We start from the raw sequence: 18,573 nt of genomic DNA, 5'->3' as shown, positions 1-18,573 counted from the left end.
CTGAAGCAGTCAGGCACTTGTACTCGATGATCTTTGAAGGTCCCTTCCAACTGAACTGAACTGTTCTGTTTTGTTCTATCCAATATTCAAAGCTTCCCTTCAAAGGGAGTCTCTACAGCCAGACTAATGCTCATATAAGGAGGCATCTCAACCTTCTTCTCTAAGAGTTGAGGACACAAACCTCATCACTTTCAACAAAAACCATTTTCTTTGTTATCCTCCTCTGACAGAAATATATAGTGGCATGTAATTCATAGTAACATGCCTATTAAAAATAAGCAAACCGATAAAAAGAAACCAGAACCCTCTGCTGCACATGCTTCTTCCCAAAGGGAAAGGATGAGAGAAGAAATAGCTTACAACAGATGTTAATCTTTCTGCTTGATACATTACTGGAAGGCATTCCAAATACAGTGACTAGCACTGTATAAAAGCTTATATAGAATAAAACAGATTAACAACTATATTTATTAAGGGCTACATTTTCAACCAGGCCTCTGCAAAACTTTCCTTTTAAAAAGCAATTTTGTTTCTATGTTTTCTGCATGCATACAGTCAATGAATATTAAATACTGTTGGACAACCCTTTGCTTGGTTATATACCATGCTGATTAAGTTACCTTGAATTGGATTATGCCTCCTCCTCCACTAGCATTCCAACACATCCCCCTGGAAGTGCAGAGGGTTATATACCAGAAAGATGAATGACATCCCTTAGGGGATTATAGTCCTTTTCTCCTGTGACATTGTAATAACGACTTCACCCAATTCAATTATTCCATACTCAAAAAAAAACCACCAGTAAAATACTCATCTCTCTCTTGCACAATCCAGTTTAACTTTTTATACAGACATGCATATCAGCTAGCTTCTTTTCCAGTTTCACAAAAGGCTGACTCACATTTAGTAGTATGATTTTTTTTTTCATTTTTTAAAGCCTATGCACCATCTTAACACATTACACTTAAAAATGTTTTAGACTTAAGACACACACACAGGTTCTGACACAGACCAGTCTGTTACGACACTTCTCCTGCAGTACACAGTGTCATTGCACAGCTTGGGTTCTGGCTATAGGAGCTACTTTCCTTTTAAGAAATCTTCCAGAAGTCCTGTCACTGAGGAGGCCAAGAGCTGGTTTTGGTACACATGTGAGGAGAAGCAGCAGCTGTCATTGGGACTGTGCTGATGGTAACTATGACAAGAAATGTTATAAATGCAAATGTACACTTAGGTTTTGGGAACATCTAAAGACCACAGCCTCTGACAGGGTTCACACTGTACCTGTGATGAATAAACATGTGGCAACAAAGCAGTCCCTGCCCCTAAGCAGCCTGAAGTGATCGAATTCAGACCCTACTGAACAGCACATATTAAAATCACTCCAGAAGATAAAAAATAAGCAGCTCTTGGCAGTAGAACTGGCTAGGGACTACTGAAAAACACGCATGCTTTATGTAAAGCAGCTGTGTGTACCTGTTTCTGTTTACCGCTAATCTATGTGATAGTTCCACCATGGCCTTCTGCTGCGCAGCTCTGCGCTATTCCAGTCAGGAATGCCATCAACAAAGCAATCCCAAGCCCTGCCTTCAACCAAGACTGGAAAAATAGGTCAGAGAAATAGTATAATAATCTGATTTAACTACTATTCAAATCATCGCTCTCTCTCCATCAATTTGAATGAAAATTGGATTGGGCCCAAATTACTGACAACAAAATGGGAGGCTTATTTTAATATCTTTGCTGCTTTATTTAAAATGTCCCACTGGAAGAACTGAAACTAAGATTTCTCATGTGCCTTCAGGTGGCTACAGTGCGGGTGACATTTTTATGTAAAAAGGTTCAAAATAAACAGATTGTCAGTATCACAGTTGGAAACTGGAGCCCTAGCCTGACATGGGGCCACCCCTCCTTACAGTTGACAGGTGCCATAAAGAGGAACAGCTCAAGAGTAAGAATGCATCATCCATATGTTTGAGTAAAGGACCTCCACAATTTGGTTCCGAGAGTGCAGCAGAATCTACAGTTTCATAATGTCTCAGCCAACTGGAAAGTTCAAAGGCCAATATAAGATGAAAAAGATGATCTGGAATTAAAATCCCAAACATCACAGGTCACAGCAGAAATTTTATTTATTTGAGGAAAACAAAAATAAATTGATATTCTGGAAAAAGTTTTTTTAAAAAAGAAAAAAGGTCCACCAAAGAGTCTTGTTTCAGTAAATAATGAATGCCTAAAGAAATATTATTTGTATTGCACAATGAACTTGTAATTAATGTTTGTTTGTTCTCCATTTAATAGCAGTTCTGCACTAAGTGACGGGATTTTGCTGCCATTTGTGAATGTGCAGATTTTGAATCTTCATTCCCCATATGAAGGAGCTCCTGGGGGTCATACCATAAACCCATTCAAATGAACAAAACAAATGACAAGTATCCATACAAATGTGGAAAATGAGAAAGCTGTATGTATTGTTTTACATAAGAACAGTGAAGTGCCTCAATTTACTTATGTGATGATTTTCTGCTTGACTGTAAAGTCATATCCAAATGTAAAAATTTCCAAAAATACCAAAATCATATCAAAATGTAAATTTGATCTCTTTTAAACATCAAGCAGAAAGTTTTGCTGGGGAAACAATATGGAAATGTTAAATTTCTCTGCAAACTTCAGGAGGGAGAGGAATGTATAGACCGTGACGAACTGCAGAGAAAGACACAGCCTGTAAATGGGGCAAGGCAGTTGCCAAAGAAGGAGGTCTGGGCCTGTAAAAAGTCAGAAAATGCTCAGAACATAAGAAGTACTCCTGATACTGTGGTCTTCTTTGTAGCTGCATACTTCTGTTCTAGTTTTGACAGCAGTAAGATTGCTTTGTGGTTATTTCCAATGCTATCTGTATGAAGTAGAAAATTTAGTGAACTATGGCCCAGGGCTGCTGTAAAAGCACTGGTATTTCATCAATATTAAGTATGATTGCATAAACTGGCCTGAAATTAAAGACTGTGCTAGAATACAAGTGAAAAGTGAAATACAAACACAAATACTGCCATGAGCTCAACAGCAAGGTAGAAGGAATCTGTGTTATTTTCAAAAAGTTCAGGAAATCAGCTTCTTCCACTTTTTTCAATTCTTCAAAATGTAGTTAACACTGAAGGAAAATTTTTCTTCTTACTAACAAAAGTATAGAACACTGATGCTTCTCTAAGTGCAACATTTGCAATGTCATCATCATTGCTAAAACATAACTTTAATGATAATTTAAGCCCCTGTTACAGATCTTTCCGCTGCTCTTGAACCTCATTTATTTTCAGAAGCAATCTGAAAATCTTTGACACCCCAAAATGGCAAAAAATCAATGTGTCATTATGCTGAAAGAACAACTGAAAAGCAAAGTCTGAAACTTGATAAGAAAACTATGACCTTCCTTTACGTTCACAACTTTTGTTTTCCACAAATGTAATTTCAAGAGAGAATTTAAGAACTTTATCTTGGAAATACTCCTTCCTCCAGGCAGATTTAGCTCACAGATCTGCTACTAGATTCTGCACTAAGAAAATATTAGGAAAAAAAATTAAAGGAGCAATAGGAAGACCCAACATTGACTTCAGTGCTAGATCAATGTTCATATAAGAAAAATAGACTTCTCAGGGCCACACAGGGAAAATAGATTTATACTTAATAATCACGAGCCTGAAAAGAAAATCATAGAACTGCAACACAACACATGCTGAAAATGACATTTAAAATTTTTGAGAAAAAGGGTTGAAATGGGGAACAAAGTGTACAGTTATGGAAACTGTGCTGGATATTCAGAAAAGAAAACTCAGGTCTTGATCTGTGAGCATAACTTGCCTTTCATTCCTACCCAGCCAATCTTGCCTCAGTCTGGCATCTGGGTTGGTTGGGCCAAAACACTATACTGGGATAGGCAGAGAGAAAGCAAGTAAGTTAGTAAAAGAATGTATGAGTCTAAATCTTGAACAGAAAGGTTAATACTTCTACCTCTTTTCTAACTACAGATTTGCAGATTTTTGCATCTGTGATTTGCGATTCATCTTATAAAGCATAAATTTACAGTTCACCATATGTATTTTGTACTTCCACAATGAATCTGAGGTTTGCTTTTTTTTTTTTTTATGGCTAACACAGTATGCTTCCAAAAGAAAACTGATTTTTCTGTTCTTCATAAATTGGAGAAAATCACAGCTCTGCTGTTCAACTCACCGGTGAGCTGCCCAGTACTATACAGGATCAAATAAGTTAGTCTTTATTCAGCCAAATGAGTGTGCTGACCTACACAGGCCTGGGCACCAGAGAGGAACAGAGCAGAATACATACAAAATGACATTAAAAAAAAACAAACCTTGGAACTGTATTTTGTACCTGAGGTAGCACTGCTGGTCCTTGTCCTGCCAACCTCTGCAAGGAGCTGACCTGAGGAACCTTAATGGGCACTGCAGTGATAGTTCCCAAAGTCTGTTGGAAGAAAAACAGTTGAACATGGTTTAAAACAATGGCACAACTTTCCCAGGTAAACTTTGCCCTACCCAGCAATTCCCTTTCCAGCTCTTTGTCTCTTCCTTTGACTCGTGGCAGAAGGGTATACCATGGCAGTCCACTTGGAGCTCCCTCCCCCCTCGTAAGAGTCACTCTTCCTTCTCTTTAACCATCTCCTCAAAGCACTATTCATTAAAGCCTGCTGTCTCCTCACCGCAGCTCCTAATTGTGAGTGCAAAGGATATGCCTCATTATTGTGAAGTTTTCTTGTAACACATGGCAAACACAACTGTGCAGCCATGGCTGAAGGATGTCTGGGCACCAGCATGTTTTCAAAAGAGAAAGGTGAAATGCACCACGGTGAGACTTCAAAACGTGCACTGGTAAGATGATGCATTTCATGGTAGCCAGGGTCATAAAGAAGTTCACTGTGTCTTAGTAAATAGTAAATACTGAATTATTAAAACTGAAAGGTACTTACAAATCTACTATAGCACGCTGTAACAAAACATTCAGCAAAGATAGCATCCATTTGGGCCAACACAACAGCTATTACCATCCACCTTCATCTTCTCTACTCACTTTTCTCTCTGTTGCATAACAATTTTACTCAAAGCTTATTTAAGAGATCTGAGGTAGCTCCTTCTATGAGGAAATACATTGCTGTCTTCTACATAAAGCTTACTCTGTAGGCAGAGAAGTGATATCTATTAACCCAGTATTGTCTTTATCCCTTATGAATACAGAAAGACACCAACAGAGTAAGCAAAATATGTTTTTGTAATACAGTCAAGAACACATGAATTCCCCACCCCTAAAAATTGGTGTCTGCTCAACCCCAATTCTTTGCTGACTTCTCATCTATCTATAGTGGTACAGATATCTATAGATGTACATTTATGAATTCTATTATAGGTGGTCTGAATGGCACATCTTTTTCAAGCCTCACCCACAGATGTTCCTAAAATAGTGGATCTGAGATGTTGTAAATAACTTGTACTTCATTTTCTCCAACAAAAAGAACAGATAGTTTACAATTTTAGGGTGGGGACCTAGGTCTAAAGAATATTTCAGACTTTTCCTCTTTACCCTCTTTCATTCACTCACCTCCAAGTAAAGTTCCTATTTTGGTTAACTGGCCAGTATTCTTAAGACAAAGTTTAACAACTTCTATCTAATGTTTGTTAATTGCTATTGGGATGACATGGCAATATAAGCAAGCAGATGACTGTCATTAAAAGAGCAAGAGACACTTAGTCACTGATCAAAAACTTATTGGGCTGCTAGAAATGGCTAATAAGGAAAGAAAAACAGGTTCAAGTGAATTTCTCTGAATTTAGCCTTCCTCAAAACAAAGATATTGGATCACAGACAGTAAAAATAAAGTATGCTAATGTTATCCCAATCTGATCATGGAATTTATCAATAACAATGAATCTATAACATAGCTAGCTCAAGCAAAATGAGACTGTACCAGGTTTGTGCTGATACGTTATTCTCAGACTTCAGCATCAGGGTTGTAAAATAGCCTGTTTCATTTTAACTATAGTGTTTGTTAAGAATACCATGCATTTTCATGCTGAATGTTTTTAATTTACCTGTCCCACTGACTTCATATTTTCAACACTACCACTCCTCTCAGAGACATCTGGTTATGTGATGTGATATATTCAGAAAAGTTTAAAATTTGCCAGAGTTAACCACCGAGGAGAGTTGTACAGTTATAAACATGCAAGTCATTTTTTTTTCTGAGTGCTTGTGGATTATCAGTACCCTGGATTATCTATGGAAAAACATACTCAATTAATACTGTATTGAGCCAGAAAGGGGAAAACAAACAAACAAACAAACACAAACACAGCATTTCTACCTGAGGACACAAGAACATGCAAGATTTACCTTCCTGCATAAGTGAGGATACTGGCAGCAGAGTGAGGTAGAGAGAGTGTTTCCATTGCAGTTATCACTATAGGGTGACACAAGGGATAACAAAAAATGGGAAGGATACTAAAACTGTCTGAATTAATGACTTCTTTGTCCTCTCTACCATATCATGGTCTCACACATTGGGAAGGACAACATGATGAATTCCTGTAGTCTGGAGGGAAGGAGAACCTGAGCTGCCACCTGCTGCTATCACCACTTATTAGATGTATCACCACTCCCTGCTTTATACTAGCATGAGCTAATTAATTCAGCCCAGTTATTTTGCTTTTTAAGGTCAATATCAAAAGGAATTTCCCAACCTATGCTAGAGGATCTAGAAGTTTATCACACAGTATGATGTACACTTTCCCTCAATTCCAGCAGTGTTTATGAATAGAACAAGTTTTCTTTGGTAATGCAGTGAGTCCAAGCCAAGTTTTCCCTGCAAACTCCAAAAATTCTCTTGGGTGGCACATATACCTCTACTGCAAGCTAAAACAAGAAGTTCTTCCTTGTGGAAGGTTGTGCTTAAAGGGTGGCTGCAACTCTCATTGTTTTTATACATGCTACCACGGGCCTTGGAAAAACACATTCAGATATTCATATTCCTACAGATATGACTGGATTTGCAAGGATTTTCAGACTGGCAGACAGAATACCATGCATCAAAATCAGAAGTGCTGACACTGAGTGAAATTGGGAATTGACTATAAAGATAAGAATCAATTTGCTTGGAAGATAAGATGTGGTTATCAGTTGGTAGAATGCAAAAAAACTCCATGTCTGAGTAACAAATCTGTGCTACTTCAGATATCAATCATGAGAAAAATAAAATAAAATAAAATAAAATAAAATAAAATAAAATAAAATAAAATAAAATAAAATAAAATAAAATAAATCTGTCTGGAATTAAGTGCCTTTATCCTGTGAGAAAGGAGCTCATCTCAGCTGCTAGGTGCACTGCTGTGCCAATTCTGCTATGTTTAAAAACACACAGCAACGGAATCAAAAGGAATGTGAATGAGAAGAAACAAGAAACGCCATAAAACTACTCTGCACTCTTCTCTTGGCTTCACTTGAAAACAAAGACAGGATGTATTGTCTGTGGGTATCAGAGGAATGAACTACCATTAGTTCTGTCACCTGCATTCTCAAAAAAAAATCTTCCTATTTATTTTCCTGAAGTAGGAGTTCTGCAGCCATCTCAAGAGAGAAAAAGCAAATTACGGCATTCTTGGGTTATGAAATTTTCAGTGACAAAGATACAGCCTACTGCTTGCAAATGCTGTTACAGTAAGAACCTGTTATTTAATATTCAAACAATGTCAGTACAAAAATCATATGGCCGAGAGAAAATTCAAAATTTTAACCTCACATTAATAATAGCACTATAGTATGGTCAGACAGAGAGCTACCTAAGAATCTACTTTAATTTTCACTCTTTGCATTGGTTTGTTATTGTTTCTCAGCATGGGCAATAAATAGATCAAGATGTTGTATTAGAAAAATTCAACAACAGAAACGTCTTGACTTTTCCTGCAACACTTTTCATCTTTATCTCAAGGTACTTCACCTAGGCCAGTCTCCGTTTTAGTGATGAAAAAACTAACAGCTGGGGCAAAATAACACTGTCAGGGCTAACCCATTGTACAGGTGGAAAAGCCAGACTTCCTGTTTCCAGTTTCTCATCCCTATGGTTGATTAATGTCATCTCATCTGTCGGTGCACAGTCACATTTGAGTCCCCTGATTTTTAGGTCAGTGACAACTATTTTGGTGAGCCTGGTGGATCAAACACTTGTCACTCTCTAATTCCACACTATCATTTTAATCCACGTGGCGCGCTTTTTTTTTCCCTCTCCTTCCTTTTTTCCAGTTTGTCCAAAGAGCAAGCTGGTGTACATTCTTACAAACCTTTAACAGGCTGAAAAGACATTTTTCTGGCAATGCCTGACCTTTAAGCACTTTGTATGAATTTATCGATACCAGAAGAAACAATAATTTAAAAGGTTATTTTATGAGTTCTGAATAGTTTATGGCAGTACTTTTGTCAAGATAAATGAGTTTCTTATTACTACATTTACAGCTCTGAGCATTTTAATAAAAAAGGTCCATAAAAGTCAAAGATAACTTCAAATCTCTCCTCTATGTAAGCCTACTTGGGCTTTTCTGGTGACCCTCCGAAACACCTACAACGTGGAAGGAGTACAGAGATGTGTAGTGATGGGGGAAAGTTAAGAGCCAAATTTACGTTGGCCTCAAGAATTCTTTTGGTTTTATACATTTAAGACAGATTTATTTAACACTATGAAGAGTTTTCAAATAAAAAGAAACTTGTCAGATATATGTCACACTGCCTAATTTACCAAACTTTACATCCAGCAGCACTTATTACAGGTAAGCATCTGGGAGCTTGTGACCCCTAGGTCAACTCCTACCACAAGCACCAGCCCCCCTCTTGGACTGAAAGAGGAACCTCAACCATGCCATCACCCTCTGTAACAGGTAATGGCTGATGAACGTCTATGGCCACAACACAAACCACTTCCAAACTTCTGTCTTTAGTGACCTATACAGGGTGCACGGCTATCTGGAATGCCAGGGGCACCTTTTTTGCTTGAGCAATCTGCAGGAGCCCTTGGAGTGGAACCAGAGCAGGCCCATTGTGTGGTGACCCGCAGTCTCAGTTCTTGGGTAAATGTTTACCCAGTAGCATGCTCTGAAGGGTCACAGTTGAATTGCAAAAACAGGTGAAGAGAAGCAAATGAAAAACTCTTTATAAGTGGGCAGTTTACTAAGATTATTATTATTATTAACAATAATAATAATAAAAACAACAACAACAACAACATTCTTCAAAACAAAACTAACCCCAAAGTCCCAAGACAGGAAGATACACTTGCATTAAAAGCCAAAAAACAAAAATGTTCATCCTGTGTAACCAAAAGAAAAGGAAAAAAAATAGAAGATACTGCCAGGTGTAGCCAAAAACTAAATTCACTTCTTGCCTACAAGTCTTCTATTAATGCCCAATAGCACTGTAGCTGTTTGCTGTATCTTCTCCTCTGATGTTTCTTCTGCATTAAATCAACACTGTTCCTAGATCAAGGTACTCAAAGAGAACTGAGGGATAGAAGTATGTAGGGACAGTGGCAAGTGGAAGACACAAAAAGTGAAACAAAGCATGATATGGTCAGAGCATAAGAATTCAAAGGATGAACGCTAGAGATGGTTAGATGATAAAAAGATGCTGAGCTAGAAAAAGGGATGAGATTTGCATTGGTGGTGATCAGACTGAGGGCCATACGTTCAGTTGTCTACTCTTTGTTATGATGTTATTAGTCAACTCCTGAGTTATTAAATTCATGGCTTGGATACCTTTTGATATTAGTAAACTTCTGCATCTCAGCCCAGAGTATGCACAGGCATATATCTCGTTTTTATTGAAAGATATTTACATTTTACTCAGTTTGGTTAAATATATTTTTATTTATGTATTCATATATTTATGTCTGACTATGTCTTGCTAGTTCAGCTTTGAATTATAAATTCCTTTCCCTCCTCATTTGGATGTACTTACAAAAGCCTGTTCCTACAATTCATTATCCATCTAAACTCATTGTTGAGCTTGGGTACAGGAGGAATTTCAGTTTAGATCACAAATGTACAACTGTCAGGGGACACAACTCTCTTCCCATTCCAGAATTACACCAGAACAGACAAAACCACTGAAGTCAATCCCTGAAGAGAATCAGACTTGGTGAGCAGCAGAAGGTTAAATAGCCACGTAGTTTTAAAAGCCTGCCGCTACAGCATGTCACCAAAATTAATACTTAACTCAGGAACATATGGGTTTGTTGTAGTTTAGCAGAAGAGTTCAATTATTTGAGTTCAACTGACACTGCATTGCTGTATTATTTGCAAACTGTTTTATACTGACATCAATACTGCAGCACAAATACAGTGTTCTTACAATATATTACAAAAATACTAATCTTTTTTTTTAAAGTACACATGCATCTCTTTAAGATCTAGTTCTTCCTGTTGCAAATAATATACCTAAGCTATTAAAAAAAATGCTTTTGTCTCTTATGTGTTCAATATTGGCGACAATAGTTTTACAGAATGGATTTTTAATGTGGTAGTGACAGGGGAACAGATTGCTATGGCAACAGCAAAGATGAAAATTCTTAACCTGAATGGATCATCACTGAAGTAATTGCAGTTTTTTTTACCCCTTCTACATCCATTTTACAACTTGAATGCTGCATTCAACCTTGAGCTTGCTTTGTATAAATGCAAAGCACTATATGCAACCTCCAAGTTCATTCAACTTAAAACTTGCTGCACCTCAGCTCAATAATCCCACATAGTTACCGTTCTCTAGCTAATCTAAATATCTGAATGTTATTATTTTTCCATATAGTCATCCAGTAAAAGCACTGTGCACTTGGATTTAACTTTGAGGCTCCTGCAAGACATATGCACATACCTATTTTTAATTTCCTTCTGGACTAAATTGCTACAAAAATCTATGGACATTTTTCCTCATTCTCAAAGTATGGTGAAATCACTGTACATGGTATTTCTAATAATCTGGTAGAATAATGGCATATTTTAGTTTCACACTTGGATTGTATCCCAAAGAGAGTGCACTTCAGGCACATATTTTGTGTAAACAGTAATTTAGCTGGGATTTCACAGAAATTTCTGTTCCAGCTTTTAAAAGTGCTTATTTCCCCCCCTTCCTTTCTTTCCACTCAGAATTCATTAATCACATTCTTGTGTGCACTTTTATTATTGTTATGAAGTAGACAATCAGAGACGTAACAAGACCCATTGCTTTTTTAAAGTACCAGGTTTTTTTGAAACCTTTCTTTCTCTGGGCTCCAACAGTACCATTTAAACCACCCCCCATTACAGCCAAATAACAATTCAACCTATGCCAGATGCTTTTGCACTGTAACAGTGCTACTGCTCCCACTGCCTGTTGCATGGCCCAGCAAGAGGGTAGCAGCAAGCAAGCAGCAAGAGGCAAGGCACAATCTTAAATCCCAAACCTGCTCTGAATGTGACGGTGCGACCCAATTCTTCATTGCTGCTGCATTATTTGTGCTTGTCATCAAGGAAGCCCACAGGTGGTATAGAAGCTCACAAGGGTATCAGAGGGGAATAAGCAAAGATAAAACAAAGAGTTTTCTGCTTTTACCACAGCTCTCAGACTTTTCAGAGCACTACCTCTACTTCTTGCCACTTGCACATTCCCATCTGGGCATCAGAAATACAGACTCAGTTTGGCCACACTGTGGACAAGTATTCTGCCAAAGGAAAGATGCTGAATGAAGCTTATGGGCTTCCCTGCTTCAGAAACCCCACTGCTTACTTCCAACGGGGTAGAGAGCCATGTGAAATACCTCTTCTTAAACACTGCTTCCATCACATTATTTCCTTGTTAGTATCTTGTTTTAAGGCACCGTTATTGTTATCAAAGGAAACAGTCAGGATTAGATCAGTCTAACTTCTTTAAAAAAAAATAAAAAGTTCAGCAATGCGAACTGCATTAGCATGAACATACCTGTTCTGTGATTTTAAGCTTTATTCAGCAATCATATTCAATTAATTAAGTCTCCACCTCCTGCACAAATGAGTATAGTCTCACCAAGTTGCAGCAACACCGCTCAGCAGCTGTGATCAAACCTATAGTCTCTTGCTCAGCTTATTCATAAAAGATTTGCTGTTTAACTACTGAACTGTTCCAGGTTGATGATGTTTTTAATGACTAGTGTCTTCAAATTACTTGTTCTCTTTTCACAGTCTGTGAAAATATTTCTGAGTATGGGGAAAAATGTATGTACAGCGTTTCACACAAAACGAGTCTTGCTTCTCTCAAGCGAGTTCAAGCAGGAGCAAAATCTTCAACAGGGGCCCGGCACCTGCTAATGCACTGCTGCTCTGTCCCAGGGCATGAGGGTTAGGGCATGGGAAGAGAAGGCGGTGGGAGGAAAAATTATGGAAAAAATGAACGCCACTCCTTACAGATTGAGGAATCCTCACACACCAGAATGGTCCACGCAGCTACTGAAAAACAAAGACTACCTTCCATCCACATCATTCCACACCATTCCACCCAAGCACCCAAAGGGCTCAGAGCTGCTTTTGCAGTTCTGGCTCTGAGTTTTTATTATGCATTCCTCAGTCGCTCTGAAAACATGAGGGGAGTGACAGCCTGAGACAATCTAATTGCTCACTGGCACACAGGCCCTTTTGTCAGACCCTGAGCTGAGCTAATTCAGCTTTCGAACCAGGATAAAGAAAGTTTTCCGCTCACTGAATTAGCTGAGGAAAGTGTCCAACAAGCACCAGAATAAAGGCAAGGGGAAAAGCAACGTTTCCTAGCTGGGGGGAGGAAGAAGGAGCACAAAACACAAAGGCAAAGGTACAGAAAAATGGCTTGATGGTTCCAACCTTTCTGGAGAAAGCAAGCTATTAGAGCTGCTCAGCCATAATGACTGTACATTGTTACTGAACATAACATCCTTGAGCACAGAACTTGGGGAAGGAACACGTCTTTGCCCAAATTCCACACAAGGTGTGTTTAAATATGACTGATCTTAACGTTTTAATGTTAATACAGTTAGCTAGAAGAAAGAAAGCAATAACTTTCCCAAGAAATGTTAATTTGAATGTGCAAAACATCCCATAAGCTTGCTTTATTTATCTTTTAGGCAGGCTACTCAGCAATATTGAGCCACCTGCCCATCACCAAAACCCAGTGGGAAATACTGTTGTAGTACACCACAGATGAATTACCATCGCTATTGAATTCTTAACTTCACTATTCAACAGTTCTAGGATTGCAGCTGTTCAAAATCGTTGTAGATGGCGTTATTTAGGTGCCTTCTTCTAATTAAAAGGAAATAAGCAGAATAGAGCAGCACCTTATTTAGTTTTGGAGGGTGATAAACTCTACAGAATTCACTTTAAAATGTAGTTGATCCTGTGATGATATAAACAGAAAAGCTGATCTTTTCTGTTGATTTGTACAGATAGTAACAGGATTTGGCAAATATATATGTATATAAATAAATACATCTAGATACATATATACACACAGTGTACAAGAATACACACACACTTCAGAACACATCATCATGTATTACACATAATATTTTTTCCGGAGTTGTAAATATACTAAAATGAACACTAGTATTTTCCCACAATGACAGAGCCAGAAAAATCTGAGAGTTAGTAAACAGAAAAACTCCTCTACTTCCTGAGGTTCGACATTTATGTTAGTGCTAGCAAAACTAGCCCTCTAAACGCTAAAATCAGCAAATGCTCCTTTGTTTGCCTAGAAATTGTACCTGTGCCTTGAGTATGGAAATCACAAGTAGAAAACTAGAAAAAAAAAATCAAGCCACAGCTCTGGCCTACTGTGTAGCTGTGTGACTTTTTCTGGCTCCTGCTTAAGAGGCTTTGTCCTGCTAGTCCCAAATAAACCTGGATACTGGGCCATTTTCCACAGTCCTAGTAGGTGTGAGTTTCAGAAAAAGCCCCAGTGTGCCTGTGTCCAACCTCGCTCCAAGTGAAGAGTTCAAAACTACCTTCTCATTCCTCCTCTTAGCTGTTGTCAAGCCTTAAAGACATTAAAATCCTAATGCACTTTAGGTTTAACTTCTAACGTTATCAAGACACCTGAAGGTTCACTTCTTGGCAAACCTGGAAACAAGGTGTCAACATCTCAGTGTCTAGAACTGAATCTGCAAACACATGAAGGTGTTGTGACATACATTGTCCACCTGCTAGGGGCCTTACTGCATTTCTTTAGTAGGAACCCAGGTGTCTCGGAGCAGGTATGCAAAGAGTATGAAGAGACACCTTAGAAAGAAATCTGCAAACCAGCACCCTGGGGCAGAAGCTGCCTAGATAGACTTGTTCAATACTGGTGTTTTACTACTTACTCCAGGTCTTGTTGGTACTTTGCTCTGAAAGAGACCTGCTTCAGCACAACTGCGATTCATCTCCTGAGACCCCACCTGGGGGGCAAAACTGTTTAAGCAGTTTCATTCACAACAAACTCCCAGACAGCTGTGCTTTCCTTTCTTCTTCCTTCCTGTCTTTCCCTTCAGCCAATTTCTTGGGAGTTGAAGTACCTGCTTGACAGAAGGAAGATTTCAGTTCCCACATTGGCCAGGACTTAGTCTCTAGTAACCAATTTAACTGTCAGAACATACTTGGGAGCTAGACTCTTCCAATCTTTTCTGCTAAATTAGTCAGTGAGAAAAGAAAGAACATGGTCTTGTGGCTCAGTGGTCTGAGAACCCTTGGGGGAAGAAAGGACCAATAATTCTAATCAATGCTTTGGGCATCTTGCTGTTCAACCCTTTTTGACTTGACAAGAGTTCTTGCACTGCACCAACATTTTGGCATACAGGGAATGTGACAAGTAGGAATACAGGCACTTAGAGATTTCACCTGTGTCCAGACTTGAAAACTACTGAGCAAATAGTTTGGGACTCTAAGTTTTGAACTCAAGACAGTTAGGTTCACTTCAGCACTGAAGTACTTTCAAAGATCTACTCTTTTGCTAGAAATTAAAGACATATGGAATAAATACATCCTGTTTTCAGTTTATGTCCTTTGCCAATTTGACAGCACAGCAATGTATTCGTAGGGCATAACCACAAACCTCTATGAGCCCTAACTTGGTCCCAGTGAAGGTCTGTGCATGTATCCATGCAGAGGTCATTGCAGAGATCAGAACTTCATTCCACCGTCATTCCCAGAGCTAAAAGAGGAAATACAAATACTTTTTTTTTTTTTTTTTTTTAACTGGAGAATGGAATTTTAAGCTCACAGTAATTATCAGGGACATGTAGAGAGAACTTTACTCCCTGAAACGTTTTTAATTTTTTAGACTAACTGGCTGTTACCCAGACAGGGTCATTTATAGTATGCTTTTGACCCCAAAAGCAAAACATTGATAAAAAATGCTACATGGGTCTTCAATTCTATTCTACTTCTAGACATGAAAGTTCTGTGTAGTCTACATCCTGATGCTATAAATTGAAAAACGTGAAAATTAGGATGAACAGGTCACAAAGATGCTTTTTTCTTTTAATGGTAAGTTTCTTTTCAAAGACAATGTAGTAATCATTAAAGACATATTAAGCCAATTTTACTGCTATTAGGAAAATGGTTAGAAATGTTATCTTGCAGACAGTAATAAAACTTTCTGAGTAATTGCTGCTCCAACTCTAGCAACACCATACTAGACTTCACTGGAGACATTCCAAATTCACACATTTGAAAACGCTCACAGAATCATACTTTGCTCTTGAGAAGACTTACGAACTGAAACTTATTAAAAGTATGTCTTGAGAAAAGACTCTACATATCAAGACATGGGTTGTTTCTGGTTCTGTGTAATAACTTCTAAATGCAGAAACAATTTTTGGCCTCTGTCTAGGAACCTGTTTGATCTCGTATTCCCCAAGACCTGAGAACAAAGTGTAAACACTTTGAACTTCGTAGGGTGGTTCAAAGCCACTTATTCTTGCTTTGAAACCCACATTAAGAACACAGATACAGCAGAAACCTGAATCTTCTTATCTGCTTGTTCTTATTAGGAAGGTTGGACTTTTCCAGCAATACGAACAAATGCAGTGTCCAATTTCCCATATAACAAGAAATATTAAGAAGTAATACAAATTGATAGAACATAGATTATTGGCTGTATATTTTGAAAAGACAAGGGCAGGGGAAAATGAGTATAGTAATATTTCACTCTGAAGTTAACACTGTGAAATCTGCAAATAGTGGGATTTTATTAGAGCAACTGCAAATTAATTACCACATACATTCTTCTACTATCATACCCTGTAGCATCCCTGCCAAATTTCTCTGAGATCCTCACTACTGTTAGGCTAAAACAGTTGCTTTTTGGAATGTTTTAACATACTCATTCCTGAAAGAGAAATGCATATTACATTAAATTAAATAAGGCTGTCTAGTGTGTTCATTTTGCACACATAAGGACAGTAAATATGCAGGTAAGACCCTTAAATCCTCCTTACCACTTCAGCAAACTACAGGAAATACATGTTACTTAAATCTTACCAAAGTTGTCAGGCACTTCCTAGTATTACCTATTCAGTCACTGCTAGTTCAGTAAAAAATCAAACTTATCTCTAATGCAGCCGGTCTCACTGAAGCAGTGAGGGATACAACAATCAAATTGTTTGTAATATCACAGTCAATCACTATATGTGCAAATTTGATGACAGTCACTGAACTAGGGTCTTAATAAAATCATACTGATGTCTACAATAAGGACCTCACTGAGGTAAAAACAGTTGTCCTCGTTAACTAAATGTCATGTATAAAAGCAATGGGGACATGTTCTTGCTTTCACTGGCCAAATCTCCAAGGGCAATATTTGGACAAAGAATAATCAGAAAGATTAAGATCCAGCACAGAAAAGCAGGTAAATACAAACTCTGTTACAAGCACAGGATTAATCCTACTGAAGACGCGAATTATACACATGGAAAACTTAAACTCAGGGTTATGCTCACCTACAGGAAAAAATCAGAAATTACAGTTTTGAAGCCTGGTTTTAAGAGCAACAAAAAGAAATTTGGTTTCTCTTACCTTGCCTGGTACCTGGACTATTTCAAAAGGGTCTACATTTCAGTTTTCATACTGATAAAAATCCAAGTCCAATGCCAGTCTTTCTACTCACAGGGCAAAACATGACACAAGTCTACAGCATACCTCCTGCATAACAATTATTTGCACTGAAGCACGATCAAGCCTAAGAGTGATTTAAAAGCAGTCGAAGAAACAGGCTCATGATAAATAAAAGTCAGTAGCTAGTCTTTTCCCACACATACACCTATATGAGTATCAAAAACACACAATATAGCTGTTAACAGCCGTCCGCCAACACTCTGTCCTTGTCACTGATGGAAAAGGAAATATATCTGTCCTGCCATTCGGCTATTCTCTGAATTTAGAGATGAACAAATTTGGTTAAATTTGGATCAGATCACTCGCTGACTCACATTATCCTGCAAGGTAGCAATCCTTCACACGTCACACAAAAAAGGCTACTGAATGTTTTGTGTAATTTCACTGCACATAGTCAAAGAATTCAAAAACATATTGTTAAACAACAAGAAACCCATACAAATAATTCTGATATAAAAAGCAGAGCAGTGCTTATGTGTTTAAATATGCATTCAGGGAGCAAGGTCTTTAGCTAGAGTAAACTCACATAACTCCATTACTTTGAACACATCTCTGCAGCTTCCGAGGTAGTGAGGGTCTGGCCTTCCCTATAGGAATACCTCCACAGACAGGTTTGTGTTTTTTCTTCTTCTCTCTCTCTTACATACACAAACACGTTTAATTGCTTATTGTGTTGCAATTTAACTTGATTTTTTTTAATAAAATGGCTGTGATGTGAAAAAAGGATAACAACTAAACTCTAACTTCAATAAATACTAATAAATATTAATATAACATAAGCACCACTTTTATTGCAATGTGAAACCAATTTATTATCCACAGATGAAATCAAATTGCTGCCTTTATTACTGCCAGGAATGACTTCTAAGATATTTCTATTTACTACTTGAGTATTCATCAGCACTCTGTATTTACAGCATCTACTCTCTCTCTCTCTCTCTGTGTCTCTGCTAGTTATACACAAAATAATTTAAGAACAGCATTTTCTGATACAGTTTTCCAATTAATTTAAATATAGACTCAGATACACATTATGAGATATGAGCAGACCTATTGCCAAATCCTGATACAGCTGTAACAGCAACAGGAAATCTTATCATGCTTGTATTTGCAATATAGACATTGAAAGAAGATAAACACAGAGTCTACAGTCTGGTACCAAACCCTGAAATTCCAGCAAATCATTCAACTACCCCACAAACTCCATGGATAATGAAAAAAAACCACCTTTTGATGATAAATAGAACTAAGACGTTTGGCTATATTCCAAAGCCTTTCATTTCCTAAAGTGCTCCCTTTTATTAAAGTAGCAGTACATGTAGAATAAGTGGATGTTTTTATTCATCCTGTAATTTAGAAAACCTGAGAGATGATTTCCCCACCCCCAAAGTTGATCATC

At 37.9% G+C, this 18,573-nt stretch overlaps 1 protein-coding gene across 6 annotated transcripts in view; it reads right to left on the bottom strand.

Moving 5' to 3' along the window:
* The window catches only part of PHF21B (PHD finger protein 21B), a 171,492-nt gene that overhangs the window by 37,313 nt on the left and 115,606 nt on the right, over positions 1-18,573 (bottom strand). For all 6 annotated transcript variants that reach the window (XM_067000093.1, XM_067000086.1, XM_067000072.1 and 3 more), the window contains one exon: positions 4,384-4,476. In XM_067000093.1, the coding sequence (XP_066856194.1) occupies positions 4,384-4,476 (93 nt within the window). The remainder of the gene's footprint in view (positions 1-4,383; positions 4,477-18,573) is intronic.

The sequence above is a fragment of the Anser cygnoides genome, chromosome 1 (assembly GCF_040182565.1).
Source record: "Anser cygnoides isolate HZ-2024a breed goose chromosome 1, Taihu_goose_T2T_genome, whole genome shotgun sequence".
Taxonomy (NCBI): Eukaryota; Metazoa; Chordata; class Aves; order Anseriformes; family Anatidae; genus Anser; species Anser cygnoides.
Note: the sequence above shows the minus strand (reverse complement) of the source record. Positions and strands in the feature narration are given on the sequence as shown.